General features: G+C 32.2%; 2 protein-coding genes across 7 annotated transcripts; both read right to left on the bottom strand.

Moving 5' to 3' along the window:
* Positions 1 to 2,771: 2,771 nt before the first annotated feature.
* Positions 2,772 to 8,064, bottom strand: LOC112790113 (pentatricopeptide repeat-containing protein At2g27800, mitochondrial). 6 transcript variants are annotated; one of them, XM_025832349.3, is made up of 4 exons: positions 7,678 to 8,046; positions 6,204 to 6,480; positions 5,315 to 5,494; positions 2,772 to 4,769 (listed from the first exon to the last, which is right to left on the bottom strand). In XM_025832349.3, exon 4 carries the CDS (start codon positions 4,516 to 4,518, stop codon positions 3,190 to 3,192), a length of 1,329 nt encoding a protein of 442 aa, XP_025688134.1. In that variant the 5' UTR covers positions 4,519 to 4,769; positions 5,315 to 5,494; positions 6,204 to 6,480; positions 7,678 to 8,046; the 3' UTR covers positions 2,772 to 3,189. The 6 variants fall into 6 exon arrangements, with proteins under 6 accessions (XP_025688134.1, XP_072091578.1, XP_029151064.1 ...); XM_072235477.1 differs by having other exon boundaries at positions 5,315 to 6,480; positions 7,678 to 8,064; XM_029295231.2 differs by lacking the exon at positions 5,315 to 5,494.
* Positions 8,065 to 19,210: 11,146 nt separating this feature from the next.
* LOC112761988 (uncharacterized) lies at positions 19,211 to 19,901 on the bottom strand. Its single transcript, XM_025810813.2, has one exon. It carries the CDS (start codon positions 19,848 to 19,850, stop codon positions 19,338 to 19,340), a length of 513 nt encoding a protein of 170 aa, XP_025666598.1. The 5' UTR covers positions 19,851 to 19,901; the 3' UTR covers positions 19,211 to 19,337.
* Between the last annotated feature and the right edge of the window lie 211 nt (positions 19,902 to 20,112).

The raw sequence follows: 20,112 nt of genomic DNA, 5'->3' as shown, positions 1-20,112 counted from the left end.
GTAGAGAAATCATTGAACCAGTATTGACCTTGATTTATAAGAGTAAAACCCCAACTGAGCCCCTAACTATTTTGTTAATTCTCATTTCCTTTCATTGATTAGAAAATCACACCGCAGTTTCTAACGATTAATTCTGTCAAACATTTTACTTCTTCTATTCATGTCTCTATATGGATTTTGCCTACATATCACGTTAGTTGATGACGTGTCAAGAAATCATTTCAAAGGATAACGTGTCAAGAAATCATTTCAAAGGATAAAATGCTTCCTGCATATTAGCAATATATTGCAGTAAAATAGGACAATTAAATCCTCGAAAATTTTTTAAGAAATACTTAAATCCCTAACTAATTTAAACATAAGACACATAAATTTATGATGAACCATAAAATAAGACAAGTATCCCTAAATTTCAAGTCATTGTACATGTTATTGCACTAAATATTGGCATTGGTTGGTAGTAGTCTTAGTTCCTTTCTTCTTTTTCTTCTTATGTTGCAAAGATTGTTTGATGACGTGTGCAAGAAAGGGTTGGTTTCGAATAGTAATACTTTTATCACTTTCATTGATGGACAAGCAAATATGAAAAATTGATTTGGTTTGGAAGAATTTTCAGGTAATGATCAATCAAGGTATTAGGCCGGAGTTGATCATGTATAATGCACTTATCAATGGCCTTTGCAAGATGTGTGATTTAAAGGAAGTTAGAAAATTTGTGAATGAGATGAGTGACACAACACTAATAGGTAGATATTGCAAAGATGGGGACTGAAACTTGTATTAGAGATCAAGAAGAATATGATTGAAAGAGATTGAACTTGATGAGATAGCTTTTATTGAGCTCATACTACGACTTTGCAGAAACAAAAAAAAAAGAAGAAGAAGAAGAAGGACGAACAAGGAACTGAGGCTGCCACCAACCAAAGTTAGCAATCAGTGCAGCAAATACAATGGTTTGTTAAAATTTAGAGATACTTCATAGTTTTATTATAGATTTATGTGTCTATGTTTAAATTAGTTATGAATTTAAGTGTCTCTTAAAATTTTTTAGGAGTTTAATTGTCCTATTTTACTGTAGTATATTACTAACACGACAAGAGGTGTTTTGTCTCTTGGAATAGTTCCTTCGGACGTCATTAACTACTGTGATACATAGACAAAATCCATTAGTTTTGGATGGAGACATTAACAAAAGGAGTAGAATGTCAACAAAATTAATCATTAAGGACCACAATATTATTTTTCAATTGATAAAAACATTGTTATTTTGGATAATTATTAAAGGTCGAGGTAGAATTTTACTCTTAATTATATGGGATCGTGTACCTTTTTGTAATATATCGAGATCAGGTCAGCTATGTGAAGGGAATATTGCAGTGGCTTTTGTATTTGCAAATAAATGTGTGTACTTTTCTTATAGAATTACTTAATAATAGAATTACTTTTTTTTTGGTTGACTTAATAATAGAATTACTTAATTTGATTTTTAGATGTGTATTTAAATTGAAATGTGTTAATAATTAAAAATTTTAAAACTGAAATGGAGATTTTAAAATTGAAATTTTAAATTTTATTTTTATTTAGTTTATTTTTTAAATGTATATTTAATTTTAAAAAGACATTAAATTTATTTAAATATGTTTCAATTTTTTAAATTAATATAATAAAAAACTAAATAAAAAATACTTTTAAAAGATACCTAGATAAATTGTAATTCATCATGCGGTTGTTTATTGTTTACTATATTTTCATGTGATTTAATTAATTTTTAATTACTTTATTATTCCTTATCGTTTCACCAAATTTTTAATTAAATCCCTATACTTTTTTTCTTTTCAATTGAATTTCTATACTACTTTTAACTTTGTAATTATATTCTTTTTATGTCAAAAATAATAAAATTAACGAAATATTTTTTCTAAAAAACATGTGATCAAAGATCTAATTAGATTTTTTATTATAATACTAAATACCTTTAATTTGCTAGAGAACTATTTAATTAACTCTTAATTCACTTATTATACTAGAAATCACCTAATTACAAAATAAACACAGTGTAAAAACCTAATATATATATATATATATATATATATATATATATATATATATATATATATATATATATATATATATATATATATATATATATATATATATATATATATATATATATATATATAATAAAACTATAAAAACCAACCGAGTTCAATTAACCTTCTAAACACACTTTAATTCTACTAACAAACTCAGACAATCATAAGTTACTAACCTACCACAATCAGATGAAGTAAAATATTATCATCAATACAATCCATCTCAACAAAATCAGCCATTTTAGCAATAACTAACTTAGCCAAATCCCATGGCTTAATAATCTCCATCAAGTTTTTTATCTCAATTTTTCTCTCAATATTATATCCTGTGTATTTTTTGTCATCCTATTTAAGATTTTTCATTAGAGACTAAACAAAATACAATAAATAAGATTCGTTAGAGGCACTGAAATCTAAATATAAGAATAAGACTTCGGATAAATTCATTATTGATCCAAACTAAACTCGATTGTTTTGTTTATAAAAATGTTCAATAAATACCAAAATCAATCCCTCTATCATTGGCCATGTGTATTTATGCTGATTCATACATTTTCCAACAAATAACTAACTACCGGATTAATCAAACGTTTCACAAGAATAATAAAATTCTTTTACAGCATCAGAATCGAATATCTTACACTAACACCAAATATCTAGTCCTATACAGTGGCTGAATTTTTATATCCATGTAGTGTGGTTAATAATTTATTTGCATAATTCTACATAGGTTTGATTGTTTTTTGGGGTTCCAAGACTTAGATACATAAAACTATAAACAAACTTTGAGGCGTTCACCTGCTACACATACAAGAGAATATGAAACCTGGGACATCTCATGTGACATTACAAATACATACAACTAATGGTTGACAGGATATGTCAACAATTAGGACAATTCTACAGTGAAGAGTGTTTTTCAACGAAGAAGGAAGATTGTTCTTTTTACAATATAGGGAAATACTAAAAAATAAAAACATGTGCAATGCATATTCTAAAAAATATAGTTACAATCTTCATTCTTCAACCAACTTCACTCTTCACCAGAGAAATTCCCAAACAATTAAATGATAAAAGAATCTATGATTGTTGTACCTCAATCAATTCTGTTGACAGAATTCCCATAGTCATCTTCAAGCACATAAAGAAGCTTCCTGTAAGCATGCCCATCAAGAAGGTCCTTATCCTGAAACTTGCGCAATAAGCTCATTGCCTCCTGAACACTTCCTCGTCTGCAAATCTCATCGAGCACGGTCCTAAAAGTAATAAAATCCGCAGACCTCTGTTTTTCAGTCATCTCCCATAGATAACTTACTGCCTCCTCAATTTCTCCACCAAGCGCCAAAGCATTGACAAGTGAATTGTAAGATTTGCTACTTGGGATGAAACCCTTGATCTTCATCTCATGACATAATTCTTCTGCGTTTTTCGTCCGGCCTTGAGCACACAACCCATGAATCAAGTAATCATAGGTAAAGGAGTTTGGCTGGCAATTGTAAACCACACCCATCTGATGGAATATCCTCAACGCATCGTTAACATGGAGAGAAAGGACATAACCTTTTAGCATAGCATTTAACGAAAATATGTCAGGCTCTACACCGTCATTCACCATTTGCTTGAACAAACTTCTAATCGTCTCCATATACACATAATTTATATAGGTGTTGCTACCCCTACCTAAAAGTGCAGCAAATAGAATATTATAAGTCCTAATTGAAGGCCTACAATTTGAATTCCTACTCTTCTTCATTTGCTTAAATATATTCACAGCTCTACTCAGCTTCCTGGCCTCAGTGAAATAATATATAATGGTGTTGTACAGTGCCTCAGAACCGATCAAAGGAACCGCAAGCAGTTGGTTCACAATGTCATCCATTTCTTGATACATCTTTGCAGCCCCAAGCTTCTTTATGGTGACATGAAAAGTGGAAACATCATGCCGGAACCTTGGCTGCTGAGATGCCCAATGAAACAGCTCTAAACAAACCAAAGGGTCACTTTGAAGAGTCACCACATTGCACAGTTCTTGAGGGGTGAACCTTGGTGGAATTTGGGACAGTGCCAAGTGAAATTTTGTTTGATCTAAAGTAGGCTTTAGGGATTTCAACAACCTCTTGCGAACCCTTTTTCTATAAGACCTTGAGGGAGCCTTGGTTGAATAGCAATGATAATTGACGCAAATAGGTGCAAATATTATAGGAAATTTATTGTGGCCAGCAGTGATTTGAAACAAAAGGGGTTCAAATTTCTGAATATCATGAGAAAGACACAACTTTTGTGGTCTCTGATAGATGAGGCCCTTGAACATGAGCTCAGGGAACTTCTGAAGAAATGAGCTTGGGAAAGAGAATAAATTTTGGATCGAGTTATTCCTACTGAAGTAGTTATGATATCTCGAGCAATTTCCACCAAAAGATTGCATTTTTACTGTGCTTGGTGAATAACTAAGTGGGAGGCTAAATAATACTTAACAGACAGCCCGGGTATGTGTTGAAGCATCTATTTCTTGCTCCCGTTTTCAAGTTTCTGCATTCAGAATATAATAATACTAATTCGTCTTTATTCTAATGCACAAGCTCTCTCCATTGAATACGTTAATGGCCTCAATATTAATTCGCCACCTACTTCTCCGCACAGTAGCAATCGACAAGGGAAGCTTCAGCATCACTGTTTCTACAATGATTTCCCACTAACACTTAGATGTATGCCATTTGTTCAGTTCAAGCATATATATATAATCATGGAATATCAATTAGACCACTATGACTAGACCAGCTCCACATTTGATTCATTGAATATATCCCAACCGTCACAATTAACAACATTATACATAAATTGGCTGAGACCTGGATTAACCATCCCCACAACAAAAAGATTTCACTTTATACAACTTCTAAGGTTTAGAACTTAGTCCACATGAAAATGTGTGCAATCAAATTAAGTTCCACAAATCCAAAACCAAATCAAGAATGAAAAGTAACCATAGTGTAAAAAGCACCTTCTAGAACCAACGAAACAAAAACATTAATTTTTTTTTCTTTTAAATTCTGTTCTTGAACAGAAATTGTAATAACTAGCAAGACGTCAAGCTTTGCTAGGAAAGAACATAACCAACCACCCATAAACTATAAGCAAAAGGATGTAATATATTCTTGCACAAGGAAAAGAAAGGGTAGGTAACTAAATAAATAAAATAACTAGAGAGAGAGAGAGAATACCAATTAAGTACGAGAATGATTGAGGTTTGTTGAGTAGGAGAATAATTGAATCAGATAGGATGAAGTGAAGATCCAATAATTAAACTGAACGATTAATCAATGAATCCCCATGACGATCATTCTAATGTCCCAACGAGAAGATGCAAAACCCCGCAAGAAGAAAACAGAGAGAAAGGAAACCTGGTTGGGAGATAACAAGTGTTGAAAGATATTGGGCAGAGATATAAAACAGCCTTGATCCTTACAGCCTATGAGTCTATATATAACCACATTTTACTACACTGGAAAAAATCTAAGGAATTAATAATCAGAAGTCTAAGTGCTTGAGGAATCTCACTATGAACAACATATTATCTGTTATCTCACTACTCTTGTCTTCAGGCATATGTTTCATGCTATCTTAGTGTTTTACCATTGTATTATTATTGCCAATCCCTTTAAGGTTAGACCTAACTAATGTATCAAGCTTTTCTTTCTGATAGTTTGTATAGGAAAATATGCCGCCATGTTCTGTGTACCTAGCCACACATCTCTGTAGCTCACAACCTTAGAAACTTGATCTGTATACTTAAGCTACTTCGTTACAAACTTCTGATAAGTACCAAGTACAATACTGAGTACAAGTCAGATTTTGAATAATGTTTACTGAGAAAATTGAGCTCTGAAGTCAGCTACTTCCAAACTGAAAATTAAGCATACTAAGGAGTTGACAAGAAACTTGCATTATCACAGTCTTCAATTAACCATAATTAACATACAGCATTATCAAATCATCAAATTCATAACAATCAAATAAGCAACGGACAAACAGATTCACTCGGCAAGGTTTTTTTTCTGGGGGGGTGGGAAAGCAAATTAAACTATCTATGAATACACAAGATGAATTTACCCAGGCTCACAAAGATCGGCGGAGAAGCTTCATAGACACGGTGACAGTGAGAATGCAAAGTCATCGAGGACATGAAAAGACGACGGTGAAGAAGACGCGAAGCGAGGATGGAAGAGAAGACGGGAGGTGAAGGAGGCAGTGGACGCGTGATGCGCCAGTAGCGGAGCACACGAGGAGCGAGGGTGGTGGTTCAGCGGCGGAGGGCGCGACGGCGGGAGGCTGGCGTCCGGAGGGCAAAGGAGGAGGATTCAGTGGGAGGGATAGGGTTTAGGGGTTCCTATTAAGAAAAGAATGAGCCGATAGGTTAAAAAAAAAAGAATTTTATAAAATTTTTCAAGGTTGCGAGAACCGGACCGGTCATTGAACCGGTCAAGTAACTGGTTCAATGGTTTGCAGCCAAAACAAAAGTGATATGTCTGTAAATTTGGATCCAACAACAAGAAGTAGCCAAAGTAAAGAAACATCCAAAATAATCAAAATGAAACTTTTCTGCAACAAGCATCATTAACCCTTAAAATAAAAATGACAAATTTCTCATTCTAACACAAGCATAGTAAGCTATGTTCTTTAACTGTGATTGCAATGCAACAACAAACCATTATGTCCCAATGTCATACACAACATTAAGGTAATACATTTAAAAAGAATAAATAAATAAACAAAAGGAGTTCAGCTCAAAACATGAGTAAGCCCTTCAAATAATCAAAAGTTTATTTGGTCCTTCGATTATGCATTTGACATCAAATTGATCATCAATTTATATATATTACTAAAATGGTCAAATTAGTCCCAAAGATATATGAGACATCTAATTGTCTCTTCACTATCAATCTGTTACATTTCTCCATAAAATTAGACCTCAAAAACATAAAATTGGTCCTTGATGAACAAAAAATTGATTATTAAAGGACCATTTTGATGCTGTTGACACAAATGAGCATCAATGTGCGTACCTGAACTTTTCTAGGCCTACATGAAATATAAGAATTTAAAATAACAGAATAAAAAGCAGCAGAAGCAAAACTTTGAACAGAAACTGAATTTTAATTCAATTCTCTAGCAATAACTTGATACATCATATGCATTGTTGGCTCTGTATAAGAAAAGAAAGATCTGAGAAAATATTTGCCTAATTATATCAATTCATACAGCATTTAAAATCCAGAATTATATTCAGCAAAAGTCAATGTAGCATTCAAAATCCAGAGTCCCAAAATTGTATCAATTCTATATAGCATTCAAAATCCAGAATCCAAAATTGAACTTATATCAAATTTATATTAAGCAAATTCAGAATAACAGAATGTTCAAGTCATATAATTAACAAAAAAAAAAACTGAAAAGCAGAAGAACTCTGCATCAAGCCATCAATTCATATAATTAACAAGACAATTGAACTAACAATCTTCCAACAGACAATTCATATAGTTAATTAACAAAATAAAAAAATTAATTCAAAAACCCAAGAACTCACCGTGGCAGAGAGCAAGAAGGCCTGAGTTCCAGAACGACGACGCCGACGACCAGGGCGACCAGACGACACCGACGACCAGGGCGACCAGACGACACCGACGCCAGAAGCTCCAGAGTTCAGACGACTAGATGACGACGCCGCTGACAGCAGCTTCGATCCGCGACCGGGAGTTCCTTCTGCCCGTTGGAGTTGCTTCTGCCGGCGTCGATTGTGGAGCTTGTTGCCGGGTTAGGGTTCGAAAATGGAAGAGGAAATTAGGGCAGCTATGGGTTTCGAAAATGGAAGAGGAAATGGATGGATTGGGTGGGTGGGTCACTAGTACAGTAAGTTTTTTTTTTTTTTTCCTCGGCGTCAAAACCACGCCGTTTCGATGGATAATGAAAAACCGTTGATTTAAAAAACTGGACTGGTTCATCTGGTTTGTCGGTTAACTGCCGCTTCAGTCGATTTTTTTATCAATTTTTTACAAGATGGTTCTAAAAGTCATTCGGACTGATCAGATGACTAATTTTTTATTAACCCGATCGAATCGGCCAATCCAATTCGGTTTTCAAAACTTTGAAATTTTTTACTCATTCAACTACTTCATATTTTAGGTAGAGAAAGGCTAAAAAATTATTAAAATTTATTATTTTTAGTCATTAATTAATTATTAATGTTTAAAAATATAAAATACAATATAATTTTTTTAAACAAATATTTTAAATATTTTATTTATTGATATAGGTAATTTGGATCAATAAATAAAATATTTAAAATGTTTATTTAAAAAATTTATAAAATATGTTATTAAATTATTAGACTAAAAAAATTAGTTTATAGGAATTAAGTTGATGATTAAGTTATAAGTAAAAATAATAAATTTTGATGGCATTTAAATATCAAGCCAACTTGAACCAACTTTTTAAATTTAAAAAAAATGTACGTCATTATGTCTTTTCTCCAAAAAAAAAAACATCTCAAAATCTAGGAAAGAAACTTCTAAAACCCCACATAAAAAACCATCCATATTTACTTAGAAAGAAGCATATGAAAAAAATAGTTAAAGAAAAACCATGAAAAGAAACATTCAAAACCATGTAAAAAAACATTTATTTACTCGGAAAAAACATTCAAAAAAATAGTTAAAGAAAAACATGAACGCATTGCAAAGAGGATGTTGCACCGGTCGACGCCATTGCATTCGCGAAGGAGAGGGTGATGAGGTGGTTCTGGTCGCAGCGAATCGCGAGAGGGAAGGTGCTGCGGCGGTCGGCACCGCTGCGAATCACGAGAGAGGGCACTGTGGCGAGAGACGACTCTGCAATGGTCCTGAGTGGACGAATCGCAAGGGGGGAGGGCGCTGCGATGATGGCCAGCACTGCGAAACGCGACGGAGGGCGCTGCAGTGGTCGGTGACGCTATGAATCGCGATGGAGGGTGCTGTGGTGGGAGAGAAAGACAACAGGGTAAACGGCGTGAGTAGGAATAGGAGAGAATAGAGGAGGTGTGCGGTTGTTTTTTTCAATTTTAAAGTTAAGTTTAGAAGTGGTTTTTGTGTTATTGGACCTTTATTATGATCCACATTGTAATTAGTTTTAGTTGGCTGCTATCCTAGTTGATTTCCTAAATTTTTTCTATAAGAATTTAATAGATATCCTTTTAGGACTTCTAATATAATATGAAAAAGATATTATCAAACAGAAGACGAGCAGATAAATGAAGTGACATCAATAGTAAAAATGGAACATTAAACTCTAAAATAAAGCTATCACCCCTTGTCCTAATTACAAACTTAGAGAAAGTATAAACTAAGTTAAAAAAGCAATGTAATTTTATCTTTAAATAAAATTAAAGCTAAAACGCCTAAACTAAGCAATCAAACAACTAATAGTTGTCAATCACAGTCAATCCCTGACAACGGCGCAAAAAACTTGGTGTGGAATTTATAATTCACAAATTAACCGGCAAGTGCATCGGGTCGTACCAAGTAATACCTCAGGTGAGTGAGGGTCGATCCTACGAGGATTGATGGATCAAGTAACAGTGGTCAAGTGATTCACTTAGTCAGACAAAAAGAAAATGGTATTTTAAGAGTTCAAACGCATTAATAGTAAATTCAGGAGATCAGAAAACAAGCAGTAAACGGATTGTGAAATATATGAGAAAACAGTTAAGCCTTCAGAGATATCTATCTTCCGGATTGACTTTTCTTACTAACTATTTTAATCATGCAAGATTCAATTCATGGCAAACTATAGGTGACTAAACCCTAATTCCTTAGACCTTTTTAGTCTCCTCTAACCTTCATCAACCGCCAATTCTTTGGTCACTTAATTCCAATTAGAGGGTGAAGTTCAATTCTAGTTTATATGCCACAGAAACCCTAATTACCCAAATATAAGAGGATTATATGTTACGTATCCCGTTAAGTCCAGATAATTAGAAATTTAGGAGAAATTGTTTTCAAGTTGTTGTTCAAGTAAAGAGCTTTTTCAAGTTATACAAGAACTCAATTAGAACAAGGGTCATACTTCCGTTCCACCCATATTCAAAAGATAAAGAACAAAAACAATTCTTGAAATAGAAACCAGTACATGAATTAAAATAGAAAAATAATAGTATCAATCCATACAATAGACAGAGCTCCTAACCTTAATAGTGGAGGCTTAGTTGCTTATGGTTCAGAGAGAAAACAAGGATTCTGAAAAATTGTAAAGTGCGGAATGAGGTCGAAGAGAAGAGAAGAGGCCGAAGGGCTGATTCTTTTCCCTTTTATATCTAATCCTAATTAATGTAAAATATATTTTCTAAAACTAAATAATATCTTTTCCTATTTGTAATTAAAGTAAAGTTTAATCAAAATAAAAACAAATCTTCAAATGCTCTTTGTCATGCGTAGGGACTATCGAACTTGGCATGCTTGGGCTGGCGCCTAACTTCACTAAATGTGAAGTTAGGCAAGGCTGAGGCAGCATGAATTGGTGCTGATGTGAGTGTTGTTGTGCCTAATTTGAGAAAGGATTGCGCCTAACTTGAAGGAATCAGAACCAATTTGCGTGTTGATGTTGTGTCTGGCGCCTAACTTGAGAAATCTCAAGTTAGGCGCCACCTTGGCAGACTCCTTGGACGCTCCTTGCTTTGTCAAGTTAGGCGCCATTTGTGCAGCCTTGGATTCATATATATAGTTGATCTTGGCCTCAAGTTAGGCGCCACCCTTGCTGAATTGGTGGAGAATAAGTATGGACTATTATATATCGTTGGAAAGCTCTAGAAGTTGCTTTCCAACGCCACTGAAAGCACGTCAATTGGACCTTTATAGCTCGAGTTATTCAGGTTAGAGTGTATAGAGGTCAGGGTTGACAGCATCATTTGCCTTCTACTCTTTTTCTACAGAAACTCCATCAAATCCATCCGAATGCTATATGAAATAAACAGAATTACACACGACTCAAAGTAGCATCCATAGTGGCTAAAAGATAATTAATTCTTTATTAAACTCAACAATTTGAGTATAAATTCACTAGGAAAAGATAGGAAAGATGCTCACGCATCACAACACCAAACTTGAATTGTTGCTTGTCCTCAAGCAACCAAAACTAATACAGGTTTAAGATGTGAATTTGAATGAGAAGTGAGAGTTCAATTAGGCTCATGTCTCTTCTTGAAGTGGGGTTTGCCTATTGTAACATTGAATAGTTTTGGCATCTCACTCTCTTTTGAATAAGAGGAATGTCACTATCATTCGGAATTGGAATTCAGATAATATTATGAATTTTCTAATCTTTATACTTCAGTTTAATCCTTGAACATAGCAAATATCCTTTAGTTCTTTTCTTTGGTGCTTTGCACCTTGAGTCTAGCCGTGACTTTAAATATTTTGTCTCAAGCTTTACTTAACACAAAAACACCACGAGCACTTAACTGGGGAACTCTCTTTAAGTTTTGATTTTTCTTTCAGTTACTCCCAGACAGTGGTGCTCAAAGCCTTTGGCATACTCTGTTAATTGCATTTGATCTCGACTCTTAGTGTTCTGTCTCAAGACTTACTTGACACATTCACACCACAAGCATATGACTAGAAAAACAACTCTTTGAGCTTTTAATCATACCTGTAGCAAATTATGCAGAACTGGGATAGTTGAAAATTTGATTGGGGCAGCCGGAGGTTCTGCGCATAGGCACCATGTCTGCGTACGCATGACTTGCAAAACCCCATTTACCCGAGTCAGCTAGGTTCTGCGCGTACACACGAGGCGTGTGTATGCACAACTACCCTGTTTTGTCTAAATTGTTGTTTTTGAACTACTTAACCTTCCAACCTGTTTATAACCCCATTTGAAGTTGAATAACTAATCATTAAGCATTAAATACATCGAGAAGGATTATAATGAATTGAGTTAAACTATTCCCGAATTTAACGCTTGGTTAACCGGATGAAATATTGCGGGGATGGTGGTTTTATCCTACTCGTGGTGAGGACGAAGGTTTCATCCCACTCACGTGTTAATGAAATTGACAAATTGATAAATTATTGTGGGTTAATAAATTCAAATTGATAAAATGGATAATGAATTTGGGGTTGAGGAGTTTAATCACTTATGAAATGACTAATGACTTTGATATTGATTAATTGTGGCCTAAATGGCTGGAGTGGCAAGGTCTGGGTATTATCCCGCTTATGTGATAACTAGATCATTGACTTGGCACCTTCATCGGGTAAGGACGGAGGTCTCATCCCCCTTGTTCCGTGGTTGCAGTGTGATGTAGGGACAATGATACATAATACCCACATTCTCTCGGATGAAAGGTGAGAGAGCACACTCCGTTGATGTGAGATGGCACTCTCCATTTGTTTGGCACGTTTATACCTCCAAGAGAAGATGAGACGGCACTCTCCATTGAGATAATGGTACCATGAATATTTTATTTCTCCTGGGGATGCACATCGAAAGACCGATTCGGGGTGTCAACCGGATTTGTGTCAGGTTTGGTAGTATAACCGACACGTGAGCTCATGGCCAGTAGGACAAGCATGCATCATCTGCATCTATGTGACATTGTTTGAGTGTGTACATTATATTTAGTTTGTCTACATGATTATCTCTGTTTAACTACTATTTGCCCTACTTACTGTAATTGGCTTTGTTTGTACTTAAATCTCTCTGCTTGTGCTTGTTACTACCACTAAACAAATTATTGAACACTGAATTACTAAATTTGAACTATTGTGATATTGAGAGAACTGATGACTTGTATTGAGAAAAGTTGAGAATTTGAGATCATTGTTATAGCTGAGAACTTAGTTTGTTAACCTTGTTTGAATTAGAAAGGACCTAGACTTGAACCTTGTATTGTTTGGAGTTTAAGATTGCCTAACAGGTTCATTTCCTTTTACATAATCTCTATTTGGAATTATTATCCTATTGGAAACCTTTGGGTTCTCACCCCATTGTGAAATTGTTTATTTTACAGATATAAGACGTGAAGTACCTCGCTAAGCGTGCAGGATCTCTTGTGGAAAATGAAGATTGTCGTTTGGGACTTTATTTTGTATCTTAGTATTTACTTCTCCACTTTTGTATATGTAACTGTATATCCTTCTTAGAGGTTAATTTATGGAGAAAGTTATTGTATTTTGTATACTTCTGGATTGTATTATACTTTCTAACTGACCTTTTCTTTGCAGATCAAAACTAGAACTTGCTATGTATCTCCTTTTGAATATATATATATATATATATATATATATATATATATATATATATATATATATATATATATATATATATATATATATCTAACTGACCTTTTCTTTGCAGATCAAAACTAGATATGTATCTCCTTTTGAATATATATATATATATATATATATATATATATATATATATATATATATATATATGTTCCTTTTGGTGTATACCTACGCTTGTTACCTTTAACGGTTCGAGTGTGATGAAATTATTGTTTTGTTATCCTTTTTTCACTGGCTCTTAGTATATTATTTTTTGAATATATATATATTTCTTTTTTAGGCATCGTAATGTCTCACCACCTCTAATTTACAACTATAACGTAAGATTTTGTGTAATAGGGTGTTACAAGAATCTCCTTGCACGCATGGCGATGAAGGATGCTCGGGATGCAAAATCCCTGCGACAAGAGCTTAGAGAGGAGCTGCAGAACATACAACGCATGCAGTAGCAGATGGATGACTATTACAAGCAAATGCATGTAGGGGCAGTGGTGCTGGAGGCAACACATCCTCATCTGCACTTACACTAGACGAAACACAAGCACCCATAGTAGCACCATAGCATCAAGATCAGGAGCAAGACCTTTAGGAGGAGGAGAAGGACGTCGATGATGGCTATGAGGACCCGTAGAGTCTAGTCTGTTTGATTAGTGTATAATTTTCTTTTGACGAGATTACTTTATTACACTGTAGTTTTTTTATTTTAATGGCGTATTTAGTTTTCATTAATTTTTATTTACTCAAACAGGTTATAAATATGATGATACCTATTAAATAAAATTATTTATTTTTTAATTCAAAAAAAATATTATCATTGAATTTTGCATTTGATAAATTTGTCGTTATTCGTTTTATTTTTTTAAGTTAAATTAAAAAATATCGTTGCAACGAAAAATTCTGACGGTAATTATGGTACAATACACAATTATTAGCGCCAACGTTACTATCGTATTTTTTTTACGGTAATGTCTCCCTTAAATTGGTCATTTCTCAATGTTTATCGTCAAATGTTTCCAACGATAATTAACATCGAAAAAACAAAATCCAACAGTAAAGCATTATCGACAACATTTATACCGTTAACTTATTTTTGCTGGTAATAATATTACTGTCGAATTTTTTGTCGATTCTGCTAATAATTCCAATAATTTTTTACATTTATTTTATAGGAATGTGATAGAAAAAAGACAAAGAGACACGCAAATTGGTGACGAAAAAAAGAGAAACGAAATTGATGACAGCAGCGTCACAGCGTTGAATAGAAAAGAGGTGAAGAGGGAGGCCAAGAGTGAGAGGCAGAGAATGTACCGTGTGTGAAAAAGTGTGTGAGAAAGATAAGAAAAGTAATTAAGTTGTAAAGATATTTTAAAAATTTTATAATTTAAGTTAAATTTTAATGAAATAAAATTTCAAATCATACCTATTTTAAAAATTAATTTTAGAAGAAGACAATGAAAATTGAATTGAATCCTATCTATCTCTTTTTTTCAAACACTAAAATTCAATTTAATTCTTATAAAATTAAGTTTCAAGAAGTTTTCAAACACCCTATCATTAATTAATATGAACTTTTTATCCATATATTAGCACTCTACGGGCTACGTATAATGAGATATTCATTTCTAACATTGCCAATAATTTTATTAGTATAATCATATTACATGTATACTAAAATTAACCACTAAAATCAATTACTAATATAAAATATATATTAAAAATAAATTAAATAACATATATTTATACATAATACACTAATTATAATAATAATATGTTGAAAGAAGGGTTCCTAAATGCATATAAATACAAGAAAAACATGTATACAAATTTCCAATAATATATTAGTCACACATTCAAATTAACTACTTCCAACATTTACTAAAATAATATAATTATCTTAAAGAAATAATTTGATTAGATGATTATCATATATAAAAAATATTTTACCGTATCTATAATTCAATATTTAACGAACTTATTAAATTATTTGCATTATCCTTGTATGATTTGCAAGTAGCAGTATTAAGGACAAGATCATATCGTCATATGTACAACAAGGATTGCGGCTGCCGGGAAAAAACACCCATGGTTTGTACAGAACATGTTATCCAAACTACGAAACATCGTGGGATTTTGTTCCCTTGGATTCTTATTAATGTTATTATACTTCAAGATATTTCAAATAAGGCCAAACGAAAAAATGTTATTGTTACGTGTGCCTCATCTGAAAGTTGGTGTAATATTCATATAGAATTATACATTAGGTAGCTGCATGATGTATCACATTTGGTAAATCAGAATTACTAGAACTGGACATGGATCGGATAATATTTGCATACTCGCAATAATTATTCGCATCCAATTCGAATTTTGTGGATATTATCCGATCTACAGAGCCATCGAATCTCCGATCCGCACTATGATCGGATCGGATTGCGGATTGGACAGTAATATTCGCGGATCTGATCCGCAAATTCGCATATCCGCATATTATATATAAATAGCATAGTTTAAGAAAGTAAACCCTAATGTGATATGAATTTTAGTGTGTTATTTTATGAATTTTATGATATTTTGTTTTTAATTTTTTATGTTGTAATTCAACTTAGAATAATTAAACTTAAATCTTGTGTTATTATTTTATTTTTGTTATTCAAGAGAACTATTATTGATAATATTTTATGAGTAAATAGGTTTAAACAGACAAAAAATGAATTTTTTGGATATTTTTTTGTAAAAATAGCCAAACAAAATCTTAAAATAGTTTTATTTTTTTTAATTATGCGGATATACCCGATATCCGATCCGATCCGATGAGTACAGTGCGGATCGGATAAAATTTTAGGCTATATTCGATCCAATCCGATCCGTGTGTAACCTTAAAAATTACAAAATTACTATGTGTAGACGAAAAAATAATCACCAAATTAAATGTCATATTTTTATATATAAATATATATTATTTAATTTTTTAATATATTTTTATTTTAATATATATTTTATATTGATAATTAATTTTCTATATATATATATATATATTAAAATTATACGTAATAATATAACTAATAGCTGAGCGCATTTATCTCAAAGTTGTTATGTGACGTAATAATTATGTTCAGTGTGCACATACGCTATTGATTTTTCTATATATCTTCCAAGATTGCATTGCCAGCTAGCTGTTAAGATGAGGATATAAAGCAGTATTTTGAAAATTGGAGAATAGTATCGATAAAAAAAGAAGTATGTAAAAAATAATTGATTGAATTATTTTTCGTGACTTAAAATATTTGTTTGAAAAGAAATAAAATTATCTTTTATAATAAAACAGCGAAAACTGTTGACATTATTGACAGGTTATTCAACTGTTATAAAGAATAGAGTGGTGATGATAATGTCGAAAATAACATAAGAATAGTAGTATGTTTCTTATTTTATACTTTGCATGCTTTATATTGGTGTGTTAAATTTTTTTATTATAAAAGAAAATCTTAGTTGTGGATCATTAATCATTTAACTATCTGTTGGCTGACTAAATATTTTTAAAGAGTAACAAATTGTGAGAAATAAAAAGTGCTTAAAGGTTTTCTTCAAAATCAATCTCCAATATATTGTAACAAACGAGGATTTAAAGATCACAGAATCGCAGCTCAAAATCTTAGAGACCAGATTTAAGTTAAATCCGTCGTCAGTTGTTAAGATTTGCAAAATTAATATATCTTTTCTTCATATGCAATTGGCTCCACCAACCACTAGCTGGCCCTTATTTTAAGCATGAAATTAAATATTACATTTTTGGAAAGATCTCATTTAATTAATTAATTTCATCACTCTTGTTGCCTGAAGATATCCTCAAGTTGGCTACATCGTCAAAGCTAAGCTTCTATGACCTAAGAAAAGCAAATTTAAAAAAAAAAAATCTTGAAAACCAACCATTTTTAATATTTTTTATTATTTATTTGACCAACACAAATATTAAATTATTTTTAGTAAAAAAATTTTACTAATTTATGCATATAAACTGAAAAATATGGATACAAAATATATTAATTCATCTATACAAATTTTAATAAATATAAGTACAAATTTTATATATATATATACTTTTTTTATGCAAAGTTTTTATAAATATAAATATAAATTATTACTAATTAAATACTGTCAAAAATTAATAATATTTACTAAATCATGTAGCATTATTAAAAAAAAATATCAAAGCAGATTCAAGTAGTACTAATAGAAAGAACTACAACTCCATTAAATATATATATTTTTTTTAAAGTAAAAAAAACTCAACACAACAAGGTGAAATAAAAGAAAAAAAACAAAAATTTATAATGCTAAAAATAACAATTTCTATCAATCTCCGGCATTGCCATCAACAACCACAGGATTCATCACCAATTCACTCATTGTAATTTATAAAGGATCTGTTAATAATGTCTACCACACTTGAATCTTGATTTTTGAAGATTTTATCATTTTTTTAGCCAAATTGTTCATATGACCGCAAAAAAACCAACCAACTATCGCTTCCATTCATCTTTCTTGCTGATATATCCGTCCAACTTTGATAGTGTTGCTTGAGCGTACCTGGAATAGTCCATATCTTTTCAAGAGCGAGCGAACAACCAAGTACACCACACCTGTCAAGTGAGTTCACAACCAATGAAGAAGTGAAAAGCAGTTTCAACATACTTATGACATAAAACACACATGTTATCATTCTGGCTAATAACACCTAATCTACACAGTCTTTCCCTTGTATTCAACATTTGGTGGGACGAATTCTCTCCAAATAGTACTAGTGAAGCTATAGCTTGTAACATCCGCCGGAAGTATCTCTGCCTACACTACCTGCACAAATAAATTAGTAGAATAAACACCTTTTTTTTAATCAAATTTTCAGACCACTCTGTCCTTTCTCTCAGTTGTCAGTCTGATTGTAGAACCGCATGAAGCTAGTTTACTAGTTCCAGCTCCCATTGAAATAACTTTCGTTGCCATTAAAAATTCCAAATCCACTATAACATATCTCAAAACCCATAATCTCCTATGACAGATCTTTAAAGATTTGAGACCGAAAAAAGTCTTGAAAAAATAACTTTTAGAGCACCACAAAGTAACCAACTATCCTCTCAGAAATGGATTATTTTACCATCTCCTAGTCAAATAATGTTTCTATCTCATTTTGTATATCATCATTAAGGGCATCTTTTTATAAAAAAATTATAAAAAGTAAATGTTAATTGAACAACTAACATGATTGAAATTAAAATGAATAAGAGGTTTGAATATTTTGTATATAAATGAAGATTAAGTAAAAAAAATCTAAATTTTTTATACTCTTAATTATTCACAAAAAAAAATTCTCTAGTAGATATGAGAACTTTAAAATGAACCTCTTTTGTGCTCCATTCCACTCTGTTATGTTGAGATTTTTCTTTTCAAGAAAAAAAAATTAAAAGGATCCTTCTTGTTGAGTGAGTTTTAGGATTTGAAAATTTTGATCTTGTAGATAAAGTTTTTTGAAAATTTACTCATTTCCATCGAATTCTCTCTCACAAGTCACAATTGATATTTGAATTTAAATGTTAAAATAGTAGTAATTCGAGAATAAAAAAGTAAATATTTAAATAAAAATATTGAAATTTAAGAAAGATTTTCTCTTTCTTTTTTATTTTTCATTTCTTGGCATTTTCTCTTCTCAGTTCTCTTTAAAATTTTTTACCGCTGACCAATGAGTTGCTGCATGCACAAAGTAGAATTCGAACTCCCGACACTTGCTTAAGCAGACGAGTAAGCTGACCACTCAACCAACCCAAGTTGATTTTAAAATCTCTACCATAACATATATACTACAAACCCCATAAAAGTAAAAAATAAAAAATAAACATAGAACTTGTAATTTAATGAAAGCAATAATGTAATCCTAATAGGCCTTGTGATGAATCCAAGACTCTTCTCTTTGCATCTTCAATTGCTTGTAGAAGTTCCCAATAAATGCTTCAGCTTTTGCAAACAGTTCTTGCCCATTATCAACTCCTCCAATCTCATCTTCGGCCTTCAAATCATCATCATCATAATCATATTCATAATCCTCATCTCCATCATCACCTCCAATGAAGAAAATGCTCGGCATTGAAGCGCAATTTCGCGCCTTTTCTTCCACTTTTGCGACGCAAACAAACTTCTCGAGCTTTTCAACGGTAATACTTTTGTTAATAAGAGGCTTTTGAGCTATAAAATTAACGTGTTTTTTTTCGTTTAACGGCCTCAAAATAATAGTAAGAAGGCCTGCTTCGGCACCAAGTGCTATGATGAGGAAATTGGATATGAAGTACATGTAGGTGGGTCTTAGAGAAGAAGGTAACAAGGGTGTGATTACAAGGAGAAGAAGAAGGATAAAGAGCACTATAACTTGAGAATTCTTAAACTTTGTCATAATAATGAATGTGGAAGAGAAAGAACAACTATGGAAGGAATAAGAGGATTTTGTGGTAGTTGAAAGTAGTAAGAATACGGGACATATATATATAGAGAGACACCAATAATCAATTTCTCAAAAATATTAAAATGAATAATTATACAAATCAATCACCAATGTTTTAATATTAGATATTTTAGATTTTTAAATTTTAAATTATACAAAATAATTTTTAATATTTATTTTTGTTACACAATACAATTTTTTTCAATTTTATGAA

The sequence above is a fragment of the Arachis hypogaea genome, chromosome 1, assembly GCF_003086295.3.
Source record: "Arachis hypogaea cultivar Tifrunner chromosome 1, arahy.Tifrunner.gnm2.J5K5, whole genome shotgun sequence".
Lineage (NCBI taxonomy): Eukaryota > Viridiplantae > Streptophyta > Magnoliopsida > Fabales > Fabaceae > Arachis > Arachis hypogaea.
Note: the sequence above shows the minus strand (reverse complement) of the source record. Positions and strands in the feature narration are given on the sequence as shown.

Bases quoted from the DNA above. Each gene is read 5' to 3' on its own strand.
- LOC112761988 (XM_025810813.2), bottom strand. From the start codon at position 19,850: ATGACAAAGTTTAAGAATTCTCAAGTTATAGTGCTCTTTATCCTTCTT.
- LOC112790113 (XM_072235477.1), bottom strand. From the start codon at position 4,518: ATGCAATCTTTTGGTGGAAATTGCTCGAGATATCATAACTACTTCAGT.